Source organism: Eucyclogobius newberryi, unplaced genomic scaffold (assembly GCF_026437365.1).
Source record: "Eucyclogobius newberryi isolate DKJ021-1_F unplaced genomic scaffold, fEucNew1.0.hap1 SCAF_16, whole genome shotgun sequence".
Classification (NCBI taxonomy): Eukaryota; Metazoa; Chordata; class Actinopteri; order Gobiiformes; family Gobiidae; genus Eucyclogobius; species Eucyclogobius newberryi.
In genome coordinates, this window is record NW_027315790.1 from 2,706,422 (window position 1) to 2,731,181 (window position 24,760).

At 54.2% G+C, this 24,760-nt stretch overlaps 1 protein-coding gene across 1 annotated transcript in view; it reads right to left on the minus strand.

The window, feature by feature from the left end:
• The window catches only part of ppp1r9a (protein phosphatase 1, regulatory subunit 9A), a 112,327-nt gene that overhangs the window by 17,612 nt on the left and 69,955 nt on the right, over positions 1-24,760 (minus strand). Inside the window, exons 5-8 of the mRNA XM_072448415.1 lie at positions 20,106-20,232; positions 11,239-11,388; positions 5,196-5,249; positions 4,597-4,826 (exon numbers count right to left, since the gene is read on the minus strand). Coding sequence (XP_072304516.1) covers positions 4,597-4,826; positions 5,196-5,249; positions 11,239-11,388; positions 20,106-20,232 — 561 coding nt within the window. The remainder of the gene's footprint in view (positions 1-4,596; positions 4,827-5,195; positions 5,250-11,238; positions 11,389-20,105; positions 20,233-24,760) is intronic.

Below are 24,760 nucleotides of genomic sequence, written 5' to 3' on the forward strand. Positions count from 1 at the left end.
CACACTTAAAATAAACTATTACAAAGCAATAAAACACCTCATTCATTTGCTAAAAGATTAATATTTGATCATGAGCTGTCCCGTCTTCCTCACTGGAACATGCCGCTCCGGGGAGAAGAGCAGGGAGGACATATAGAGGACATATAGAGGACATATAGAGGACATATAGAGAACATATAGAGGACATATAGAGGACATATAGAGGACATATAGAGAACATATAGAGGACATATAGAGGACATATAGAGAACATATAGAGGACATATAGAGGACATATAGAGGACATATAGAGGACATATAGAGAACATATAGAGGACATATAGAGGACATATAGAGGACATATAGAGAACATATAGAGAACATATAGAGGACATATAGAGGACATATAGAGGACATATAGAGGACATATAGAGAACATATAGAGGACATATAGAGGACATATAGAGCCCTGACTCGCTCAGAGCTTCTGAAAAGCGCACGTCAATGTGTCACATCCTTTAGTGTTGGAGACATGTTCTAATACGACCTCCAGCTCTGGTCACTAGACCCGTTAATGTTGACCACAATGAATTGCTAGCTTTTAAATAAACTGTTAGCTGTAAAGTTGCTAGTGTAGGATATGCAGATGTCCTCCCCCCGTTGCCATGGTGACAGGAATGCGGGCTAAAGGTGTCATCAGCTCCGTGTGGAGTTTTACGTCCTCGAGAGCAGAGGACGTGCTAGAGACAGAGACGCTCTGAACTTTGAAAATAACTTTTCATCAAATGACTCCTTTTGGATTACAGAGAGTAACGATCTCTCCAAGACAAACGCTCAAACGCTGAAAGACTTTGCGGTTTTAGTGGTTTTAACAGACAATCATCGGATTGCAAAAATGTGTCCACCAGATGACTTTACATGTACATATTGTGATATCATGTTTAACATGTCATTTTAACTGTTTCATAACTTGTTTTGTGGACAATTTTACCTTTTGTGTAACTCTTGTGGCCTAAAGCCAGATCTCGTCTCCTTATCAGCTCTGACCCCAGCGTGCATGCTGATTGGCTGAAGCCACGGCTCCAAAACCCCCCGCGGGGAAAGACAAAGGAAAGAGCAGGAGTTACAGACCAGTTCCATCCAGAGTTCCATCCGAGCTCCAGAGCGACTTCCATCCGAGTTTCTTTCGAAGCTCGACCCTCCATCCAGGGTCCCACCAGCAAGGTCCATGAGGCCTTGGGAGCAGGCCTCGGGCCTAGTTAGCGTGAGCGATGCTACGCTACGGGACAAAGACTTTTCCAAGAGAAGCTAATGTTCCCTCCCGGAACTAAGAAACCTGTGCCCGTTTTTAAAAACGTGATTGATGCTGCATCACGCAAAATCAAGCATGGACCTTTTGCTACTTTTCAAGTCCACAGCCTTTTACCAGCCACATCTGTGGAGCAGCACGACCGCCTTTTCATTCGGGAACGCCTCAGAGGCAAGGAGAACGCCTCAGAGCCAAGGAGAACGCCTCAGAGCCAAGGAGAACGCCTCAGAGCCAAGGAGAACGCCTCAGAGCCAAGGAGAACGCCTCAGAGCCAAGGAGAACGCAGATCGCAGAACCGATCCAGTCCTTCTTTGGCCAGACGACGTCAGAGCCGAGCTCCAGAGCAGGCCCTTGGACCCCGCGCAGGCCCTTGGACCCTACGCAGGTCCTTGGACCCCTCGCAGGCCCTTGGACTCACCGCAGGCCCTTGGACTCCACGCAGGCCCTTGGACCCCGCGCAGGCCCTTGGACCCCACACAGGCCCTTGGACCCCTCGCAGGCCCTTGGACCCCTCGCAGGCCCTTGGACCCCTCGCAAGCCCTTGGACCCCTCGCAGGCCCTTGGACCCCACGCAGGCCCTTGGACCCCACGCAGGCCCTTGGACCCCTCGCAGGCCCTTGGACCCCTCGCAGGCCCTTGGACCCCACGCAGGCCCTTGGACCCCACGTAGGCCCTTGGACTCCACGCAGGCCCTTGGACCCCTTGCAGGTCCTTGGACCCCTCGCAGGCCCTTGGACCCCGCGCAGGCCCTTGGACCCCACGCAGGCCCTTGGACCCCTCGCAGGCCCTTGGACTCACCGCAGGCCCTTGGACCCCTCGCAGGTCCTTGGACCCCTCGCAGGCCCTTGGACTCCACGCAGGCCCTTGGACTCCACGCAGGCCCTTGGACCCCGCGCAGGCCCTTGGACCCCACGCAGGCCCTTGGACCCCACGCAGGCCCTTGGACCCCTCGCAGGCCCTTGGACCCCACGCAGGCCCTTGGACCCCTGGCAGGCCCTTGGACCCCTCGCAGTCCCTTGGACCCCACGCAGGCCCTTGGACTCCACGCAGGCCCTTGGACCCCACGCAGGTCCTTGGACCCGACGCAGGCCCTTGGACTCACCGCAGGCCCTTGGACCCCTCGCAGGCCCTTGGACCCCACGCAGGCCCTTGGACCCCTCGCAGGCCCTTGGACCCCACGCAGGCCCTTGGACCCCTGGCAGGCCCTTGGACCCCTCGCAGTCCCTTGGACCCCACGCAGGCCCTTGGACTCCACGCAGGCCCTTGGACCCCACGCAAGCCCTTGGACCCCTCGCAGGCCCTTAGACCCCACGCAGGCCCTTGGACCCCTCGCAGGCCCTTGGACCCCTCGCAGGCCCTTGGACCCCACGCAGGCCCTTGGACCCCTCGCAGGCCCTTGGACCCCTCGCAGGCCCTTGGACCCCTCGCAGGCCCTTGGACCCCGCGCAGGCCCTTAGACCCCACGCAGGCCCTTGGACCCCTCGCAGGCCCTTGGACTCACCGCAGGCCCTTGGACCCCTCGCAGGTCCTTGGACCCCTCGCAGGCCCTTGGACTCCACGCAGGCCCTTGGACTCCACGCAGGCCCTTGGACCCCGCGCAGGCCCTTGGACCCCACGCAGGCCCTTGGACCCCACGCAGGCCCTTGGACCCCTCGCAGGCCCTTGGACCCCACGCAGGCCCTTGGACCCCTGGCAGGCCCTTGGACCCCTCGCAGTCCCTTGGACCCCACGCAGGCCCTTGGACTCCACGCAGGCCCTTGGACCCCACGCAGGTCCTTGGACCCGACGCAGGCCCTTGGACTCACCGCAGGCCCTTGGACCCCTCGCAGGCCCTTGGACCCCACGCAGGCCCTTGGACCCCTCGCAGGCCCTTGGACCCCACGCAGGCCCTTGGACCCCTGGCAGGCCCTTGGACCCCTCGCAGTCCCTTGGACCCCACGCAGGCCCTTGGACTCCACGCAGGCCCTTGGACCCCACGCAGGCCCTTGGACTCCGCGCAGGCCCTTGGACCCCACGCAGGCCCTTGGACCCCTCGCAGGCCCTTGGACCCCTCGCAGGCCCTTGGACCCCTCGCAGGCCCTTGGACCCATCGCAGGCCCTTGGACCCCTCGCAGGCCCTTAGACCCCACGCAGGCCCTTGGACCCCTCGCAGGCCCTTGGACCCCTCGCAGGCCCTTGGACCCATCGCAGGCCCTTGGACCCCTCGCAGGCCCTTAGACCCCACGCAGGCCCTTGGACCCCTCGCAGGCCCTTGGACCCCTCGCAGGCCCTTGGACCCCACGCAGGCCCTTGGACCCCTCGCAGGCCCTTGGACCCCTCGCAGGCCCTTGGACCCCTCACAGGCCCTTGGACCCCACGCAGGCCCTTGGACCCCTCGCAGGCCCTTGGACCCCTCGCAGGCCCTTGGACCCCACGCAGGCCCTTGGACCCCTCGCAGGCCCTTGGACCCCTCGCAGGCCCGTCTCCTCAGGATCACAGCTTCTGGTTCCGTTCGTATGAATGCACTTCACAGGCTGAATTTCATCTTAGACTTAACTCTAACACAGATAGATCTAGAACCATCATGTCTAGTGTTTTCCATCTGTTATCGACTCATTTGCATATTCCTAATTCATATTTATCTGTTTAATTCTTTGGTCATTAAATCTTCATAACCCACATTTGGTTAAGTGTTCCTTCATTTCCAGAAAAGGGGTCAATGTCACGGTTACGTTCTCAAACCTTTAGATCAACGAGCAAAATAATTTCTAATTAATTAATTAACTTAGATATCTGATTTTAGAGTTGTTAAATTGCCGATTATCCGGCTGGTGCCCCCATTCTACTCTTAAAAACATGATTCAAACTCACCCACACTTATGCAGTGTGTCATGTTTGAATTCTTGAACAATTATTTAATCAATATCAACCTGAATGCCCCGCCCCCTTCACAAGTGGGAGGTCATTCAGAACCTTACAGTACTTGTACTAGTATGTTACCCTACACTAGTATTAGCCGCTTACTTTAGCTTGAGCTGTTAAAATATCATTATCAAGGGCAAACGGTTTAACATTTCAGGTCTTGTGAGATCCAAGTTAAGTAAAATTGCATGATCATTATTAGTCCATAACTATGTGCAGACTCCAGAGTCCAGTGACACGCGAGTGAGTGAGTGCACTGCAGAGTCTGCTAAAGAGAGCAGGGCCGTGCGCTGAGGGAGGTGAGGGGCCCGGGGCCCGGGAGGACATTCAGATGCAGCCAGGGCCTCACAGTTACTCACTGTGCAATAACAGACTGTGGGAGTGGCACCAGCAGGACTGGTTCTTACTTCTGCTGGAAGTCCTTGATGAGCTTCTTGGCCTTGCTGTACTTCTTCTCCAGCGCCTGGTACTGGGCCTGAGCCTCCTTCAGGTGTTCGTTGACCGTGTGGCACAGAGTCTGGGCTTCAATCCAGTAGCTCTCCAGCTTCAGCATCCTCTCCTTGTTCTCCTCGATGCTGGCCTTCAGCTGGCTCTTCTCCTTCTCCCAGCGCTGCTTCTCACGCTCCACAGACGCCAACTGCAACACAGATATTATCATTATATTATGGATGTCCAAACCTTACATCGTGTGGCACCAAAAGACCAACTTTACAAACGCTCAGAAGTCAGACAGAAAAAACGTGTCTAAAATTACACTAAACCTTCATTTGGCCATATATTCTTTTAGAATCAAAGCAACATCTCCCTGGGGACAGAATGTTACACAGTGGGGCTTTAACAATGCCAGATACCAGTGCAGATGATGGTAATGTTTTCTTTTCTTTTTTTGCATTTAGAAAATGCATTTTTATCATCTTGTTGTATGGCATATTGTGTTTTTAGGCCCAGGTGGATTATTACTGAGACTTCAAGTTAAAAAGAGCTGAAGTGGATGAACGGATCATACCTTGTTTTTGAGCTTCCGGATCTCGGCCTCGGTCACTGTGTGTTTGATCTGCAGCTGTAGGACACAGAGAGGGAGAGAGGGAGAGAGGGGGTGAGAGGGTGAGAGAGGGAGGAGGAGAGAGGGAGAGAGAGAGGAGGAGAGAGGGAGAGAGAGAGGAGGAGAGAGGGAGAGAGAGAGGAGGTGAGAGGGTGAGAGAGGGAGGAGGAGAGAGGGAGAGAGAGGGAGGAGGAGAGAGGGAGAGAGAGAGGAGGAGAGAGGGAGAGAGAGAGGAGGAGAGAGGGGGAGAAAGGGAGGAGGAGAGAGGGAGAGAGAGAGGAGGAGAGAGGGTGAGAGAGGGAGGAGGAGAGAGGGAGAGAGAGAGGAGGAGAGAGGGAGAGAGAGGGAGGAGGAGAGAGGGAGAGAGAGAGGAGGAGAGAGGGGGAGAGAGGGAGGAGGAGAGAGGGAGAGAGAGAGGAGGTGAGAGGGTGAGAGAGGGAGGAGGAGAGAGGGAAAGAGAGGGAGGAGGAGAGAGGGAGAGAGAGAGGAGGAGAGAGGGAAAGAGAGGGAGGAGGAGAGAGGGAGAGAGAGAGGAGGAGAGAGGGTGAGAGAGGGAGGAGGAGAGAGGGAAAGAGAGGGAGGAGGAGAGAGGGAGAGAGAGAGGAGGAGAGAGGGAAAGAGAGGGAGGAGGAGAGAGGGAGAGAGAGAGGAGGAGAGAGGGAGAGAGAGAGGAGGAGAGAGGGAGAGAGAGAGGAGGTGAGAGGGTGAGAGAGGGAGGAGGAGAGAGGGAGAGAGAGGGAGGAGGAGAGAGGGAGAGAGAGAGGAGGAGAGAGGGAGAGAGAGAGGAGGAGAGAGGGAGAGAGAGGGAGGAGGAGAGAGGGAGAGAGAGAGGAGGAGAGAGGGTGAGAGAGGGAGGAGGAGAGAGGGAGAGAGAGAGGAGGAGAGAGGGGGAGAGAGGGAGGAGGAGAGAGGGAGAGAGAGGAGGAGAGAGGGGGAGAGAGGGAGGAGGAGAGAGGGAGAGAGAGAGGAGGAGAGAGGGGGAGAGAGGGAGGAGGAGAGAGGGGGAGAGAGGGAGGAGGAGAGAGGGGGAGAGAGGGAGGAGGAGAGAGGGGGAGAGAGGGAGGAGGAGAGAGGGGGAGAGAGGGAGGAGGAGAGAGGGGGAGAGAGGGAGGAGGAGAGAGGGAGAGAGAGAGGAGGAGAGAGGGGGAGAGAGGGAGGAGGAGAGAGGGAGAGAGAGAGGAGGAGAGAGGGGGAGAGAGGGAGGAGGAGAGAGGGGGAGAGAGGGAGGAGGAGAGAGGGGGAGAGAGAGGAGGAGAGAGGGAGAGAGAGAGGAGGAGAGAGAGTGAATAACATTAAACTGTAGTTAATGATTGTTAATCACTGACTGAGGTTCAGGAGCTGGACCACGCCTCCACCTCCTACTCCTCCCTCAACCACGCCTCCACCTTTTAACCACATCTCTAATTATCCAGAAGCCCTACTTATACAGGCCTATCCCAGCATCTCTTGTTGTCTCTGCTCTCTCAACCCCGCCCTCCCACCCCATGTTTTTATCATCTTCACCTTAACACATCACCATCTGAGGAGGGGGGTTCTGAGTACCCGAGACAGAGCCCCATCCTGAGTCTCCACCCTGCCAACTCTCATCGCTCCATCATCGCTCCATCATCGCTCCATCATCGACCCATCATCGCTCCATCATCGACCCATCATCGCTCCATCATCGACCCATCATCGCTCCATCATCGACCCATCATCGCTCCATCATCGATCCATCATCGCTCCATCATCGATCCATCATCGCTCCATCATCGACCCATCATCGCTCCATCATCGATCCATCATCGCTCCATCATCGACCCATCATCGATCCATCATCGACCCCTCATCGACCCATCATCGCTCCATTATCGCTCCATCATCGCTCCATCATCGCTCCATCATCGACCCATCATCGATCCATCATCGACCCATCATCGCTCCATCATCGCTCCATCATCGACCCATCATCGCTCCATCATCGAGCCATCATCGATCCATCATTGATCCATCATCGCTCCATCATTGATCCATCATCGCTCCATCATCGATCCTTCATCGACCCATCATCGCTCCATCATCGACCCATCATCGCTCCATCATCGAGCCATCATCGATCCATCATCGCTCCATCATTGATCCATCATCGCTCCATCATCGATCCTTCATCGACCCATCATGGATCCATCATCGACCCATCATCGCTCCATCATCGACCCATCATCGATCCATCATCGACCCCTCATCGATCCATCATCGCTCCATCATCGATCCATCATCGATCCATCATCGCTCCATCATCGCTCCATCATCGATCCATCATCGCTCCATCATCGCTCCATCATCGATCCATCATCGATCCATCATCGCTCCATCATCGCTCCATCATCGACCCATCATCGATCCATCATCGACCCCTCATCGACCCATCATCGCTCCATTATCGCTCCATCATCGCTCCATCATCGCTCCATCATTGACCCATCATCGACCCATCATCGATCCATCATCAACCCATCATCGATCCATCATCGCTCCATCATCGATCCATAATCGACCCCTCATCGACCCATCATCGCTCCATCATCGCTCCATCATCGCTCCATCATCGACCCATCATCGATCCATCATCAACCCATCATCGATCCATCATCGCTCCATCATCGATCCATCATCGAACCATCATCAATCCATCATCGGTACATCATCGCTCCATCATCGACCCATCATCAATCCATCATCGCTCCATCATCGACCCATCATCGGTCCATCATCGCTCCATCATCGCTCCATCATCGACCCATCATCGATCCATCATCGATCCATCATCAACCCATCATCGATCCATCATCGACCCATCATCGACCCATCATCGATCCATCATCGCTCCATCATCGACCCATCATCGAACCATCATCGATCCATCATCGACCCATCATCGACCCATCATCGATCCATCATCAACCCATCATCGATCCATCATCGCTCCATCATCGCTCCATCATCGATCCATCATCGACCCATCATCGACCCATCATCGATCCATCATCGCTCCATCATCGACCCATCATCGAGCCATCATCAATCCATCATCGCTCCATCATCGATCCATCATCGCTCCATCATCGCTCCATCATCGACCCATCATCGCTCCATCATCGCTCCATCATCGATCCATCATCGACCCATCATCGACCCATCATCGATCCATCATCGCTCCATCATCGACCCATCATCGAGCCATCATCAATCCATCATCGCTCCATCATCGATCCATCATCGCTCCATCATCGCTCCATCATCGATCCATCATCGATCCATCAACGCACTTCCTGTGTCTCTGGCCTCCGTTCTCGGGGCAGTTATGGCTCTTTCATTGGGTTTGCTCCACATCGAGGGATTAGACATGTTCCCCAAGATTCCAAATGTGATTTCTTTCTTCTAGTCAATCAATTAAAATGAATCATCAGATTAATCACACTTTTGAAATCTGCTTAATCAGGATTACTCAAGCAGCATGCTCATGCTAATGGCTCATGCTAATGGCTCATGCTAACGGCTCATGCTAATGGCTCATGCTAATGGCACATGCTAATGGCTCATGCTAATGGATCATGCTAATGGCTCATGCTAATGTCATCCTTTAAACATTCCCTGGGCATCACGATGATGTTTACAATAAGTTATCTCCATCTCGCCAGCGTCACACATCCTTATGGAACCTGCGGGGCCTCCACAAAGCTCCTAGAAGATGCAAGAGCCCTGCGCAAAGGTGGGTACGCTACGGATGGCTCCTGGGACGAGACAAGACCTACAGGCCCAGCCAGGGCCCTCCACCACGTCGGGCTCAGGAAGCAGGCTGTGTTTGCTCATGTGTGATGTGCTGAAGAGGGTCATAAAGTGGTCAGTGGTGATGCATTGGCCAGGACATGTGTAAACGCAGTGTTCAGCCGGCGTGCGGCTGCACACTCGCTCTAAACGGCATTAGAACAGGAGCAGGAGGCGGAGTCCCTGTGGAGCTGAGCCGAGCGGAGCCATTTGTTTGAGCTGTCGAGAGGCGAAGGTGACGCTAAAGGAGAAAAGCCTCTTGGTAATACCTCTGCTAACACGCCACATTCATCTCTGTCAAACTGCTTTCCAGGGCGGCAGGATCAGACAGGGCCAAAATCATGAGTTGGATAAATTAGTTATAAAATGTCATGTTGGGTTTATTTAAAGCTCTGGGCCCTCACAGGAGCCGGGGCCAGTACGACACGTCTCATCACATGTCACACAACATCAGGACACATCCCAGACTATGAGGGGTTAATCCTACAAAATGAAGATTCTCTGTTTTAGACACTTTCTGCTGCTGATTCTGGATCAGTGTCGATTCATGTGTAACACAGGCTCATCCTGCAATGAATACACCACATGCACTTATCATACAATAGTTTACAGTGGTTGTTCATAGTTGGGTGCTCATAGGGTGCTCATAGGGCGCTCATAGGGTGCTCATAGGGCGCTCATAGGGTGCTCATAAGGCGCTCATAGGGAGCTCATAGGGTGCTCATAGGGCGCTCATAGGGTGCTCATAGGGCGCTCATAGGGTGCTCATAGGGCGCTCATAGGGTGCTCATAGGGCGCTCATAGGGAGCTCATAGGGCGCTCATAGGGTGCTCATAGGGCGCTCATAGGGAGCTCATAGGGCGCTCATAGGGCGCTCATAGGGTGCTCATAGGGTGCTCATAGGGCGCTCATAGGGTGCTCATAGGGCGCTCATAGGGTGCTCATAAGGCGCTCATAGGGTGCTCATAGGGTGCTCATAGGGCGCTCATAGGGTGCTCATAGGGAGCTCATAGGGCGCTCATAGGGTGCTCATAGGGAGCTCATAGGGTGCTCATAGGGCGCTCATAGGGCGCTCATAGGGTGCTCATAGGGAGCTCATAGGGCGCTCATAGGGCGCTCATAGGGTGCTCATAGGGCGCTCATAGGGAGCTCATAGGGCGCTCATAGGGTGCTCATAGGGAGCTCATAGGGCGCTCATAGGGTGCTCATAGGGAGCTCATAGGGCGCTCATAGGGTGCTCATAGGGCGCTCATAGGGCGCTCATAGGGTGCTCATAGGGCGCTCATAGGGCGCTCATAAGGTGCTCATAGGGTGCTCATAGGGTGCTCATAGGGCGCTCATAGGGCGCTCATAGGGCGCTCATAGGGCGCTCATAGGGTGCTCATAGGGCGCTCATAGGGCGCTCATAGGGTGCTCATAAGGCGCTCATAGGGCGCTCATAGGGCGCTCATAAGGCGCTCATAGGGTGCTCATAGGGTGCTCATAGGGCGCTCATAGGGCGCTCATAGGGCGCTCATAGGGCGCTCATAGGGCGCTCATAGGGCGCTCATAGGGCGCTCATAGGGTGCCCATAGGGTGCTCATAAGGCGCTCATAGGGCGCTCATAGGGCGCTCATAGGGCGCTCATAGGGTGCTCATAGGGAGCTCATAGGGCGCTCATAGGGTGCTCATAGGGTGCTCATAGGGTGCTCATAGGGCGCTCATAAGCTCAGTGCTGCCCTCTGCTGTCCAGTAATGACATCCAGATCAAGTGAAATCTAGGGACCAGTGCGACTTTATTAGTATGCACGACATCATAAAAATATCAAAAAGTATCTTTACTCTTGGTGAATCGATTTTCACTACGCAGTGTGAAGTACGAAGTCTGAATGTTCCAGTAGGTGGCGCTGCAGGCCTGCCACAGCCGTGTGTGGCTTTAAGAAGACGTTTTACAGATAAACATACAAATGCAGGAGAACGCTACCGTTTAAATCATGATGTATTATATATGTTTATAGAAGTGAGTAAAAAAGTAATTATTCTCCTTTTTGCTGTTTCTCATATCATTGGCCTCCGTGTGTCTGTAGTGGTGATGTCCACACAGGACGCTCTTCCCCGAGGGACACAAATGGTCCTGTAGCGTGTGAGAGGCCTTAAGAGGCTGAAACCTTCACTCACTCACGATCGCGTCATCCACAGTGACAACTACACATGGTCTCACCTCTTTGAACTTCTGGTAGAGCTTGCTGGCGTCCAGGTCGGCCGGACACAGGACGTCTTCGGACTCTGGGAGGTCAAACACCTCGATGCTCGTCTGTCCCGGGGCTGTGGTTCCTGTGTCCTCGTCGTCGGTGGCGTACTCTCCAGTCTGCTGCAAAACAAACACATGAAAAATTACAAAACACAGAATACTCCATGTCCCATTGGCCTGTAATCAGCGCACAGTGGCAGAGTGGTTAGCACATACATCAGATGGAAGAAGACATTCAAAAAAGTCCTTCTCCAAATAAATGATTCAAAGTCACAATCTTTTCCTGAGCGGATTGACTGGAGACAATGTTTTAGCTTTTATAATGGATGAAATGTAATATTATAATCTACAGCACGAACAGTGTGAGCTTCTCACAAACAAACAAACAAACAAACAAACAAACCATAAAGTCTTATACATAAATAAATAAATCATTATTCCGTGGTGTTTGTAAAAGCCTCATGTCCTTAATAGAACAGAGGGCCTGAGGCTGGATGTGTTTTATGAAATACATCATGTAGAATCAATGCTGGGCCATTAGCCGAGTGGACCTCTCTGACCGCTGGCTGACCTCTCTGACCGCTGGCTGACCTCTCTGACCGCTGGCTGACCTCTCTGACCACTGGCTGACCTCTCTGACCGCTGGCTGACCTCTCGGCTCATGTCCAGACAAACTACATTTTTATGGTAAAACTGGAACATGTGGATGAAAAAAGCAGAAGTATTGAGCGTGTTCTTAAAGGCTCTGGACGTGACGCTGCAGCTCACGCGCCACTCGCCCTGTTTATGTCTGACCCAGAGCCTCATCATGAGCCGTTGCCATAGCAGCAGCAGACAGAGAGGAGGCAGGAAGGAGAATGACCATATGATCTGTGACGTTTCATTCAAACATTCATAAACGACAAAACAAAGCCCTTTAATATGGTCCCGCCCCTCTCACACTCAAGTGCATTTCTATTGGATAATATTTCTATCACTAATGAGATTCTCCAGATCAGTCTCACGGCCTGTGGGCTAAACACGGCCCCCAAGATGATTTCTTCTGACCAATGGGATTTTCTGTTTACAGTAGTGGCCCTCTGACAAAATGCATGCAACAACTACAGCTCCCACAATGCACTGCTGCCTAGCGCGGACACAACCCCTCCCCCACCGCTGTCCCTTGGTCAGGATGACTGTAGTTGGAGGATGTTACACAGGGACAAACATCCCGCTGACGAGCCCGGACGGGCCAGGGAGTCGAACCCATGACCTCCTCGCAGTGAAGCGTGAGGGCTAACCACTCTGCCACTGGGCAGTCAGTGACATCAGTGTTTTGTGCTGCAGACTGCAGCTGGGACCTGCCCCAAGTTGGTTTACATTTTCATAAAACTGTACGTTGAGTGATATAATTGAGTAAAAGATGTGGCTCTTTCCCACAGTCAGTGACAAAAGCTTCATCAGGAACTGATCATTATTGAACGTTTGTCCTTGATATCATCAGCTTCTAATGATATCAGATGTCATGTTCAGAAAGTTGCAATTACTCTTTCTTGAGTAGTAGTTTCTGCAGTTTTTTAATTTCTTGGGAACAATACTTTGCACTTTATTAAAATGAACAGTCTCTTTCATGATACAATGTGTTTGTCGCATCATCATAACCCAAAGGGTGTGTCCTGCACCAGGCCCTGGTCAGTGTCTGATGGAGGATGACCAGAGCAGACACCGACAGGCTAATACTGACTGAAGCTTTAAGGGGAAGCCTGTCAGAGCCCCCTGTCAAAGCCCCCTGTCAAAGCCCCCTGTCAAAGCCCCCTGTCACATGATGTCACATGCGCAAACTCTGTCAGAGTGCTGGATTATACAGAGTGACAGTGAACGCCTCATACCAGCACATCAAGCATTGTGTGTGTGCTCTAGACTGTGTGAGAGCCTCTGCAGACGTGTGAGAGCCTCTGCAGACGGGAGAGAGCCTCTGCAGACGTGTGAGAGCCTCTGCAGACGGGAGAGAGCCTCTGCAGACGAGAGAGAGCCTCTGCAGACGTGTGAGAGCCTCTGCAGACGTGTGAGAGCCTCTGCAGACGGGAGAGAGCCTCTGCAGACGTGTGAGAGCCTCTGCAGACGGGAGAGAGCCTCTGCAGACGAGAGAGAGCCTCTGCAGACGTGTGAGAGCCTCTGCAGACGGGAGAGAGCCTCTGCAGACGTGTGAGAGCCTCTGCAGACGGGAGAGAGCCTCTGCAGACGTGTGAGAGCCTCTGCAGACTGGAGAGAGCCTCTGCAGACGTGTGAGAGCCTCTGCAGACTGGAGAGAGCCTCTGCAGACGGGAGAGAGCCTCTGCAGACGGGAAAGAGCCTCTGCAGACGGGAGAGAGCCTCTGCAGACGTGTGAGAGCCTCTGCAGACGTGTGAGAGCCTCTGCAGACGGGAGAGAGCCTCTGCAGACGGGAGAGAGCCTCTGCAGACGTGTGAGAGCCTCTGCAGACGTGTGAGAGCCTCTGCAGACGTGTGAGAGCCTCTGCAGACGGGAGAGAGCCTCTGCAGACGAGAGAGAGCCTCTGCAGACGTGTGAGAGCCTCTGCAGACGTGTGAGAGCCTCTGCAGACTGGAGAGAGCCTCTGCAGACGGGAGAGAGCCTCTGCAGACGTGTGAGAGCCTCTGCAGACGTGTGAGAGCCTCTGCAGACGGGAGAGAGCCTCTGCAGACGTGTGAGAGCCTCTGCAGACTGGAGAGAGCCTCTGCAGACGTGTGAGAGCCTCTGCAGACGGGAGAGAGCCTCTGCAGACGAGAGAGAGCCTCTGCAGACGTGTGAGAGCCTCTGCAGACGGGAGAGAGCCTCTGCAGACGTGTGAGAGCCTCTGCAGACTGGAGAGAGCCTCTGCAGACGTGTGAGAGCCTCTGCAGACGGGAGAGAGCCTCTGCAGACGTGTGAGAGCCTCTGCAGACTGGAGAGAGCCTCTGCAGACGTGTGAGAGCCTCTGCAGACTGGAGAGACCCTCTGCAGACGGGAGAGAGCCTCTGCAGACTGGAGAGAGCCTCTGCAGACGGGAGAGAGCCTCTGCAGACGGGAGAGAGCCTCTGCAGACGTGTGAGAGCCTCTGCAGACGTGTGAGAGCCTCTGCAGACGGGAGAGAGCCTCTGCAGACGGGAGAGAGCCTCTGCAGACGTGTGAGAGCCTCTGCAGACGTGTGAGAGCCTCTGCAGACGTGTGAGAGCCTCTGCAGACGGGAGAGAGCCTCTGCAGACGAGAGAGAGCCTCTGCAGACGTGTGAGAGCCTCTGCAGACGTGTGAGAGCCTCTGCAGACTGGAGAGAGCCTCTGCAGACGGGAGAGAGCCTCTGCAGACGTGTGAGAGCCTCTGCAGACGTGTGAGAGCCTCTGCAGACGGGAGAGAGCCTCTGCAGACGTGTGAGAGCCTCTGCAGACTGGAGAGAGCCTCTGCAGACGTGTGAGAGCCTCTGCAGACGGGAGAGAGCCTCTGCAGACGAGAGAGAGCCTCTGCAGACGTGTGAGAGCCTCTGCAGACGGGAGAGAGCCTCTGCAGACGTGTGAGAGCCTCTGCAGACTGGAGAGAGCCTCTGCAGACGTGTGAGAGCCTCTGCAGACGGGAGAGAGCCTCTGCAGACGTGTGAGAGCCTCTGCAGACTGGAGAGAGCCTCTGCAGACGTGTGAGAGCCTCTGCAGACTGGAGAGAGCCTCTGCAGACGGGAGAGAGCCTCTGCAGACTGGAGAGAGCCTCTGCAGACGGGAGAGAGCCTCTGCAGACGGGAGAGAGCCTCTGCAGACGTGTGAGAGCCTCTGCAGACGTGTGAGAGCCTCTGCAGACGGGAGAGAGCCTCTGCAGACGGGAGAGAGCCTCTGCAGACGTGTGAGAGCCTCTGCAGACGTGTGAGAGCCTCTGCAGACGTGTGAGAGCCTCTGCAGACGGGAGAGAGCCTCTGCAGACGAGAGAGAGCCTCTGCAGACGTGTGAGAGCCTCTGCAGACGTGTGAGAGCCTCTGCAGACTGGAGAGAGCCTCTGCAGACGGGAGAGAGCCTCTGCAGACGTGTGAGAGCCTCTGCAGACGTGTGAGAGCCTCTGCAGACGGGAGAGAGCCTCTGCAGACGTGTGAGAGCCTCTGCAGACTGGAGAGAGCCTCTGCAGACGTGTGAGAGCCTCTGCAGACGGGAGAGAGCCTCTGCAGACGAGAGAGAGCCTCTGCAGACGTGTGAGAGCCTCTGCAGACTGGAGAGAGCCTCTGCAGACGTGTGAGAGCCTCTGCAGACGGGAGAGAGCCTCTGCAGACGTGTGAGAGCCTCTGCAGACGTGTGAGAGCCTCTGCAGACGGGAGAGAGCCTCTGCAGACGAGAGAGAGCCTCTGCAGACGTGTGAGAGCCTCTGCAGACTGGAGAGAGCCTCTGCAGACGGGAGAGAGCCTCTGCAGACGAGAGAGAGCCTCTGCAGACGTGTGAGAGCCTCTGCAGACGGGAGAGAGCCTCTGCAGACGTGTGAGAGCCTCTGCAGACTGGAGAGAGCCTCTGCAGACGTGTGAGAGCCTCTGCAGACGGGAGAGAGCCTCTGCAGACGTGTGAGAGCCTCTGCAGACTGGAGAGAGCCTCTGCAGACGTGTGAGAGCCTCTGCAGACTGGAGAGAGCCTCTGCAGACGGGAGAGAGCCTCTGCAGACTGGAGAGAGCCTCTGCAGACGGGAGAGAGCCTCTGCAGACGGGAGAGAGCCTCTGCAGACGTGTGAGAGCCTCTGCAGACGTGTGAGAGCCTCTGCAGACGGGAGAGAGCCTCTGCAGACGGGAGAGAGCCTCTGCAGACGTGTGAGAGCCTCTGCAGACGTGTGAGAGCCTCTGCAGACGTGTGAGAGCCTCTGCAGACGGGAGAGAGCCTCTGCAGACGAGAGAGAGCCTCTGCAGACGTGTGAGAGCCTCTGCAGACGTGTGAGAGCCTCTGCAGACTGGAGAGAGCCTCTGCAGACGGGAGAGAGCCTCTGCAGACGTGTGAGAGCCTCTGCAGACGTGTGAGAGCCTCTGCAGACGGGAGAGAGCCTCTGCAGACGTGTGAGAGCCTCTGCAGACTGGAGAGAGCCTCTGCAGACGTGTGAGAGCCTCTGCAGACGGGAGAGAGCCTCTGCAGACGAGAGAGAGCCTCTGCAGACGTGTGAGAGCCTCTGCAGACGGGAGAGAGCCTCTGCAGACGTGTGAGAGCCTCTGCAGACTGGAGAGAGCCTCTGCAGACTGGAGAGAGCCTCTGCAGACGTGTGAGAGCCTCTGCAGACTGGAGAGAGCCTCTGCAGACGGGAGAGAGCCTCTGCAGACTGGAGAGAGCCTCTGCAGACGGGAGAGAGCCTCTGCAGACGGGAGAGAGCCTCTGCAGACGTGTGAGAGCCTCTGCAGACGTGTGAGAGCCTCTGCAGACGGGAGAGAGCCTCTGCAGACGTGTGAGAGCCTCTGCAGACGTGTGAGAGCCTCTGCAGACGGGAGAGAGCCTCTGCAGACGGGAGAGAGCCTCTGCAGACGAGAGAGAGCCTCTGCAGACGTGTGAGAGCCTCTGCAGACGTGTGAGAGCCTCTGCAGACTGGAGAGAGCCTCTGCAGACGGGAGAGAGCCTCTGCAGACGTGTGAGAGCCTCTGCAGACGTGTGAGAGCCTCTGCAGACTGGAGAGAGCCTCTGCAGACGGGAGAGAGCCTCTGCAGACGTGTGAGAGCCTCTGCAGACGTGTGAGAGCCTCTGCAGACGGGAGAGAGCCTCTACCACTCGGGTCTGTTTGATGCTGCTTGGGCCGCTGGGCAGTGCAATGTCTGTGTCTGGAGAAGCTAAAAAAGGCGTAATCCAAACGCCCAACACTAACCTGCATGCCCTGCCAGGCACCGCCCACTTAGTCTAAATTTGTTTCGAGGGCGGAGTTTGGCTTTAGGAGGGTCGTTTATCTTCCATTAGCCAACTGCTAGTTCCTGCAACTGCTAATAATACAGAGCCACAAGCTGTACATTTGTACAAGCTGTGAAATTAAATGTTATGCATTCCAAATTGGTATCAGGGACGCCCTCCTTCAGGACCTGCTACGTCCACGTGTCAGGGCGTGTCAGGGCGTGTCAGGATGTGTCAGGACGTGTCAGGGCGTGTCAGGACGTGTCAGGACGTGTCAGGATGTGTCAGGGCGTGTCAGGGCGTGTCAGGACGTGTCAGGGCGTGTCAGGACGTGTCAGGGCGTGTCAGGGCGTGTCAGGATGTGTCAGGGTGTGTCAGGGCGTGTCAGGATGTGTCAGGACGTGTCAGGACGTGTCAGGATGTGTCAGGGCGTGTCAGGGTGTGTCATGACGTGTCAGGATGTGTCAGGGCGTGTCAGGGCGTGTCAGGATGTGTCAGGGTGTGTCAGGACGTGTCAGGGCGTGTCAGGACGTGTCAGGATGTGTCAGGGTGTGTCAGGACGTGTCAGGGCGTGTCAGGGCGTGTCAGGACGTGTCAGGACGTGTCAGGACGTGTCAGGGCGTGTCAGGGCGTGTCAGGACGTGTCAGGATGTGTCAGGGTTTGTCAGGACGTGTCAGGATGTGTCAGGACGTGTCAGGGCGTGTCAGGGCGTGTCAGGACGTGTCAGGATGTGTCAGGGCGTGTCAGGACGTGTCAGGATGTGTCAGGGCGTGTCAGGGCGTGTCAGGACGTGTCAGGATGTGTCAGGGTTTGTCAGGACGTGTCAGGATGTGTCAGGACGTGTCAGGGCGTGTCAGGACGTGTCAGGACGTGTCAGGACGTGTCAGGGCGTGTCAGGGCGTGTCAGGATGTGTCAGGACGTGTCAGGATGTGTCAGGGCGTGTCAGGATGTGTCAGGGCGTGTCAGGACGTGTCAGGGCGTGTCAGGACGTGTCAGGATGTGTCAGGATGTGTCAGGACGTGTCAGGATGTGTCAGGGCGTGTCAGGACGTGTCAGGACGTGTCAGGGCGTGTCAGGGCGTGTCAGGGCGTGTCAGGATGTGTCAGGACGTGTCAGGACGTATCAGGGCGTGTCAGGACGTGTCAGGATGTGTCAGGACGTGTCAGGGCGTGTCAGGACGTGTCAGGACGTGTCAGGACGTGTCAGGGCGTGTCAGGGCGTGTCAGGACGTGTCAGGATGTGTCAGGGCGTGTCAGGGCGTGTCAGGACGTGTCAGGATGTGTCAGGGCGTGTCAGGGCGTGTCAGGACGTGTCAGGATGTGTCAGGGCGTGTCAGGGCGTGTCAGGACGTATCAGGATGTGTCAGGGCGTGTCAGGGCGTGTCAGGATGTGTCAGGGCGTGTCAGGGCGTGTCAGGGCGTGTCAGGGCGTGTCAGGATGTGTCAGGGCGTGTCAGGGCGTGTCAGGACGTGTCAGGATGTGTCAGGGTGTGTCAGGACGTGTCAGGACGTGTCAGGACGTGTCAGGATGTGTCAGGGCGTGTCAGGGCGTGTCAGGATGTGTCAAGGTGTGTCAGGACGTGTCAGGGCGTGTCAGGGCGTGTCAGGATGTGTCAGGATGTGTCAGGGCGTGTCAGGGCGTGTCAGGACGTGTCAGGATGTGTCAGGGCGTGTCAGGGCGTGTCAGGATGTGTCAGGGTGTGTCAGGGCGTGTCAGGGCGTGTCAGGGCGTGTCAGGACGTGTCAGGATGTGTCAGGATGTGTCAGGGCGTGTCAGGGCGTGTCAGGATGTGTCAGGGTGTGTCAGGGCGTGTCAGGGCGTGTCAGGGCGTGTCAGGACGTGTCAGGATGTGTCAGGGCGTGTCAGGGCGTGTCAGGATGTGTCAGGGTGTGTCAGGGCGTGTCAGGATGTGTCAGGGCGTGTCAGGACGTGTCAGGATGTGTCAGGGCGTGTCAGGGCGTGTCAGGACGTGTCAGGATGTGTCAGGGCGTGTCAGGGCGTGTCAGGACGTATCAGGATGTGTCAGGGCGTGTCAGGGCGTGTCAGGATGTGTCAGGGCGTGTCAGGGCGTGTCAGGACGTGTCAGGATGTGTCAGGGTGTGTCAGGACGTGTCAGGACGTGTCAGGGTGTGTCAGGACGTGTCAGGATGTGTCAGGGCGTGTCAGGGCGTGTCAGGATGTGTCAAGGTGTGTCAGGACGTGTCAGGGCGTGTCAGGGCGTGTCAGGATGTGTCAGGATGTGTCAGGGCGTGTCAGGGCGTGTCAGGACGTGTCAGGATGTGTCAGGGTGTGTCAGGACATGTCAGGATGTGTCAGGGCGTGTCAGGGCGTGTCAGGATGTGTCAGGGTGTGTCAGGGCGTGTCAGGGCGTGTCAGGGCGTGTCAGGACGTGTCAGGATGTGTCAGGGCGTGTCAGGGCGTGTCAGGATGTGTCAGGGCGTGTCAGGGCGTGTCAGGGCGTGTCAGGGCGTGTCAGGGTGTGTCAGGACGTGTCAGGATGTGTCAGGGCGTGTCAGGGCGTGTCAGGGCGTGTCAGGACGTGTCAGGATGTGTCAGGGTGTGTCAGGACGTGTCAGGGCGTGTCAGGGCGTGTCAGGGCGTGACAACAGCTGATGACACGACACCACCAATTCTGCTAAATACATCTGGCAAACAAAGAAATAAGACACATCTTAGTAGGGACTCTTGATCACGTCTCCGTTCCAATCTGGCCCTGGGCCCTGGCTGGCCCCAGGGGCCCTGGGCCATGGGCCCTGACCACCATGATCCAACCAGCAAGATCAAGATTTGGAAAATGGGTCAAATGCAGAAAACACATTTCTCTTCACAAATAAAAGCCTTTTTCTCCCTGGGATTAAAAAAAAAATGAAATTAATATAAAATAAAGTACTCATCAATCACTACACAACATGTGGTGCTGGTGTTACACGTGTGACACACACTGTGTGACACACACTGTGTGTGTGTGTGTGTGTGTGTGACACACTGTGTGTGTGTTACCTCGTCATCATCTGCATCGTACTGAGCGTACTGCTGCTCCCGCTGCTTCCGCTCCTGCTCCAGAGTCTGTTGGATCAGAGTGGCCACCTCACTCTGCTGCCCAGGACGCTCCCGGCCAATCACAAACCTGCAAACACAAGCACAGCCAATCACAAACCTGCAAACACAAGCACAGCCAATCACAAACCTGCAAACACAAGCACAGCCAATCACAAACCTGCAAACACAAGCACAGCCAATCACAAACCTGCAAACACACGTGGTTCCTCCAGGAGTGGCTCGTGGTAATAAAGGTTTCAAAAGTATTTATTTAAGATAAGATTTTCCTTTATTGTCCAAACATGGGGAAAATGTGTCTTATAAGAAAAAAAAATCATTATGCAAATTATATTTCTGAGTTCAACTCTCTCTCTGTCTCTCTCTCTCTCTCCTGATTGGCCTCAAAGTTAAAGTAGAATATCAAACATGAACACACTTGTGTCAGTTTTCCAGTCATTAAGTCCATTTAGTCCATTATTCCCAGTCTTCCCAGTCTTCCCATCAGCACACATGACACGTCACATGACACGTCACATGACACGTCACATGACACGTCACATGACACGTCAGCTGACACGTCAGCGCTGCTCCTGTGGTGTTCAGGCGGAGTGTAGGTCAGAGCCAATGTGATGGTTATTTCTGGAGACACTCAGATTTCCACTCTGGTCTGAGTCTGAAGGAGGAGGTCACAGAGGAAAGTGTCCCAGAGCGAGCTGTGGACAGTGGACAGAGGAGGGACAGAGGAGGGACAGAGGGGGGACAGAGGAGGGACAGAGGAGGGACAGAGGGGGGGCAGAGGAGGGACAGAGGGGGGACAGAGGGGGGACAGAGGAGGGACAGAGGAGGGACAAAGGGGGGACAGAGGAGGGACAGAGGAGGGACAGAGGGGGGACAGAGGGGGGACAGAGGAGGGACAGAGGAGGGACAGAGGAGGGGCAGAGGAGGGACAGAGGGGGGACAGAGGGGGGACAGAGGAGGGACAGAGGGGGGACAGAGGGGGGACAGAGGAGGGACAGAGGAGGGACAAAGGGGGGACAGAGGAGGGACAGAGGAGGGACAGAGGGGGGACAGAGGGGGGACAGAGGAGGGACAGAGGAGGGACAGAGGAGGGGCAGAGGAGGGACAGAGGGGGGACAGAGGAGGGACAGAGGGGGGACAGAGGGGGGACAGAGGAGGGACAGAGGGGGTCCCCTGCTTCTCTGGAACTCTACTAAGGAACTTTATCAGTCGAACTTGAACTAACTCAAGTCATATAACGACCACGACCACTTTCAACGCTTCAGCTTCAGCCTCAGGGACATGAGCGTTTCTTGAGGCGTCAAGGTCAGAGATCAAAGTAACTGTATATTTAGTTAAGTTATGACCTGGAGAATGACAATAATATCAGTCTGTATAACACACACACACACACACACACACACACAATCACACACACACACACACACACACACAATCACACACACACACACACACACAATCACACACAATCACACACACACACAATCACACACACACACACACACACACACACAATCACACACACACACACACACATACACACATACACACACACACACACACACACAATCACACACACACACACACACAATCACACACACACACACACACACACAATCACACACACACACACACACACACAATCACACACACACACACACACAATCACACACACACACACACACAATCACACACACACACACACACACACACAATCACACACACACACACACACACATACACACACACACACACACACACACACACACAATCACACAGAGACACACACTTGTGCACTTGTTCTTCTCGCGCTGCTGTAAAAGAGAAAGCAACTCTCATCATCTGCACCACTTATTTCTATAAGTCAAATAACACTGCACATGCACGGGGAGCTGCACGGGGAGCTGCTCACACATGTCAGACGTGCACACACAGCCATGACTTCTGCTCACAACGTTCTGGGACAATTTAGTTCATGTTCATGCGCCAGAGTTTGTGCTTCTTTAGGATGGTGTGACGGCCTCAGTCGCTCATGACTCTGACGTTTCGACTTCATTTTCAAACTCCTTTTGTAGCTGTTTTGTTCGGTTCATTATAGATGACATATTGTACATCTGGCCTCATGTTTGTGTACATCAAATGCAGCAGAGGCTGCAAGAGTTCTGGGCGCGGGTGCACTGAGGAGTGAAGCACTTTAAATGACCAAGCAGTGAAGGACATTTGAGCCTGCCAGTCCAAATACACAGCTTTCCTTTGATTAGAATCATTGTTATAATGTTTTTAAAATAGAAACCAAAAAAGCCACAAAATAATGGCACATTTAAATGAAAGCAAAGGTCCTTGAGTCCAGAGTTGGTCAAATAAAGTCTGAATGTCATTTGTCCCCATTTGTCTGATGTCAGTTATAACGTCAGTTTATAATAACACATTTACTCTTTAAATATGAAACGTTTAATATGAGTTCAGATTGTGCAAGTCATTACAGCAATTATTTACAACAAAAAGAGATTTAAAATACAGCATCTGCTAGCATGTTAGCATCTGTTAGCATGTTAGCATCTGCTAGCATGTCCACACGGCACCGACCGCATGAGCAACTGCGAGGCAGAAGTAGCATTTGACTCGGCAGTCTGAGTCTGCAGGTTTTCTGTGTATAATCCTTGTACTTAATCTAGTGTGAATGCTCCGAGGAGGCGAGGAGGCGAGGAGCGGCGAGGAGGCGAGGAGGCGAGGAGGCGAGGAGGCGAGGAGGTGAGGAGCGGCGAGGAGGCGAGGAGGCGAGGAGGCGAGGAGGCGAGGAGTCGAGGGCGCAGGGTAAATATAGGCCTCGCTGGTGAATGTAGGACAGGACTGATGGAGCAGGAGGAGGAGAGCGTGGGTGGAGGAAAGTAAAGCAGGTCTATAACAGATCACTCCTCCATTACACGGCTGAAGTATTTCTTACTGCTCGGTTGCCAAGAGACTGTGTGTAAAAGATGTAAAGTAAGAAAATAGAGCAGTGACTAAGATTCACCCTTAACATTTGCATATTTGTACTAATTATTCATATTTGAGCTACACTGGGTGTCATGGTTCAGTGTGTGTGTGTGTGTATGTGTGTGTGTGTGTGTGTATGTGTGTGTGTGTGTGTATATGTGTCTGTGTGTGTATGTGTCTGTGTGTGTGTGTGTGTGTATGTGTCTGTGTGTGTGTGTGTGTGTATGTGTCTGTGTGTGTGTGTGTGTGTGTGTGTATGTGTCTGTGTGTGTGTGTGTGTGTATGTGTCTGTGTGTGTGTGTGTGTGTGTGTGTGTGTATGTGTCTGTGTGTGTGTGTGTGTGTGTGTGTGTCTGTGTATGTGTGTGTGTGTGTGTGTATGTGTCTGTGTGTGTGTGTGTGTGTGTGTATGTGTCTGTGTGTGTGTGTGTGTGTGTATGTGTCTGTGTGTGTGTGTGTGTGTGTGTGTGTGTGTGTGTCTGTGTATGTGTGTGTGTGTGTATGTGTCTGTGTGTGTGTGTGTGTGTATGTGTCTGTGTGTGAGCGTCAGTGTGTGTGAGGGTCCCCAAACTTTTTGACTCGAGGGCCACATTGGGTTCTAAAATTTGGCCGCGGGGCCAGGAGAGGGGCGGGGCCAGGAGAGGGGCGGGGCCAGGAGAGGGGCGGGGCCAGGAGAGGGGCGGGGCCAGGAAAATATAGTGTTTGTGTGAATGAATGAATTACTATAAATGACACGCAAGATTTAACCTGTAACTTGTAACAAAGCAACAAATGTACTCTACTGTCCACAAGAGTCTTCTACTGTCCACAAGAGTCTTCTTCTGTCCACAAGAGTCTTCTACTGTCCACAAGAGTCTTCTACTGTCCACAAGAGTCTTCTACTGTCCACAAGAGTCTTCTTCTGTCCACAAGAGTCTTCTTCTGTCCACAAGCGTCTTCTTCTGTCCACAAGAGTCTTCTACTGTCCACAAGAGTCTTCTACTGTCCACAAGAGTCTTCTACTGTCCACAAGAGTCTTCTTCTGTCCACAAGCGTCTTCTTCTGTCCACAAGAGTCTTCTACTGTCCACAAGAGTCTTCTTCTGTCCACAAGAGTCTTCTACTGTCCACAAGAGTCTTCTTCTGTCCACAAGCGTCTTCTTCTGTCCACAAGAGTCTTCTACTGTCCACAAGAGTCTTCTACTGTCCACAAGAGTCTTCTACTGTCCACAAGAGTCTTCTTCTGTCCACAAGAGTCTTCTACTGTCCACAAGAGTCTTCTTCTGTCCACAAGAGTCTTCTACTGTCCACAAGAGTCTTCTTCTGTCCACAAGAGTCTTCTTCAGTGTCAAACACTTGCACTTCCTGCTTGATTGGCCCCGGTGGTCGTTTGTGGTGAATTTTATTTTCTGCGCGCCATAGATTTTCTTGTGCGCGCACAAGTGCGAGCAGCGCACTATGTGACATCACCAACGATCAAGGACTGACATCAGACAAATGGAAAAAATAACATTTGAACTTAATACTTTGAAGTTAGTGTTAATGTTATCATTTATTTTTATTATGATTATTAGGCCCAAGCCGAAGGACGAGAATTGTCCCGGCGAGGGACTTATTAAAGTTGCAATGAAAGCAGGAAAATTGC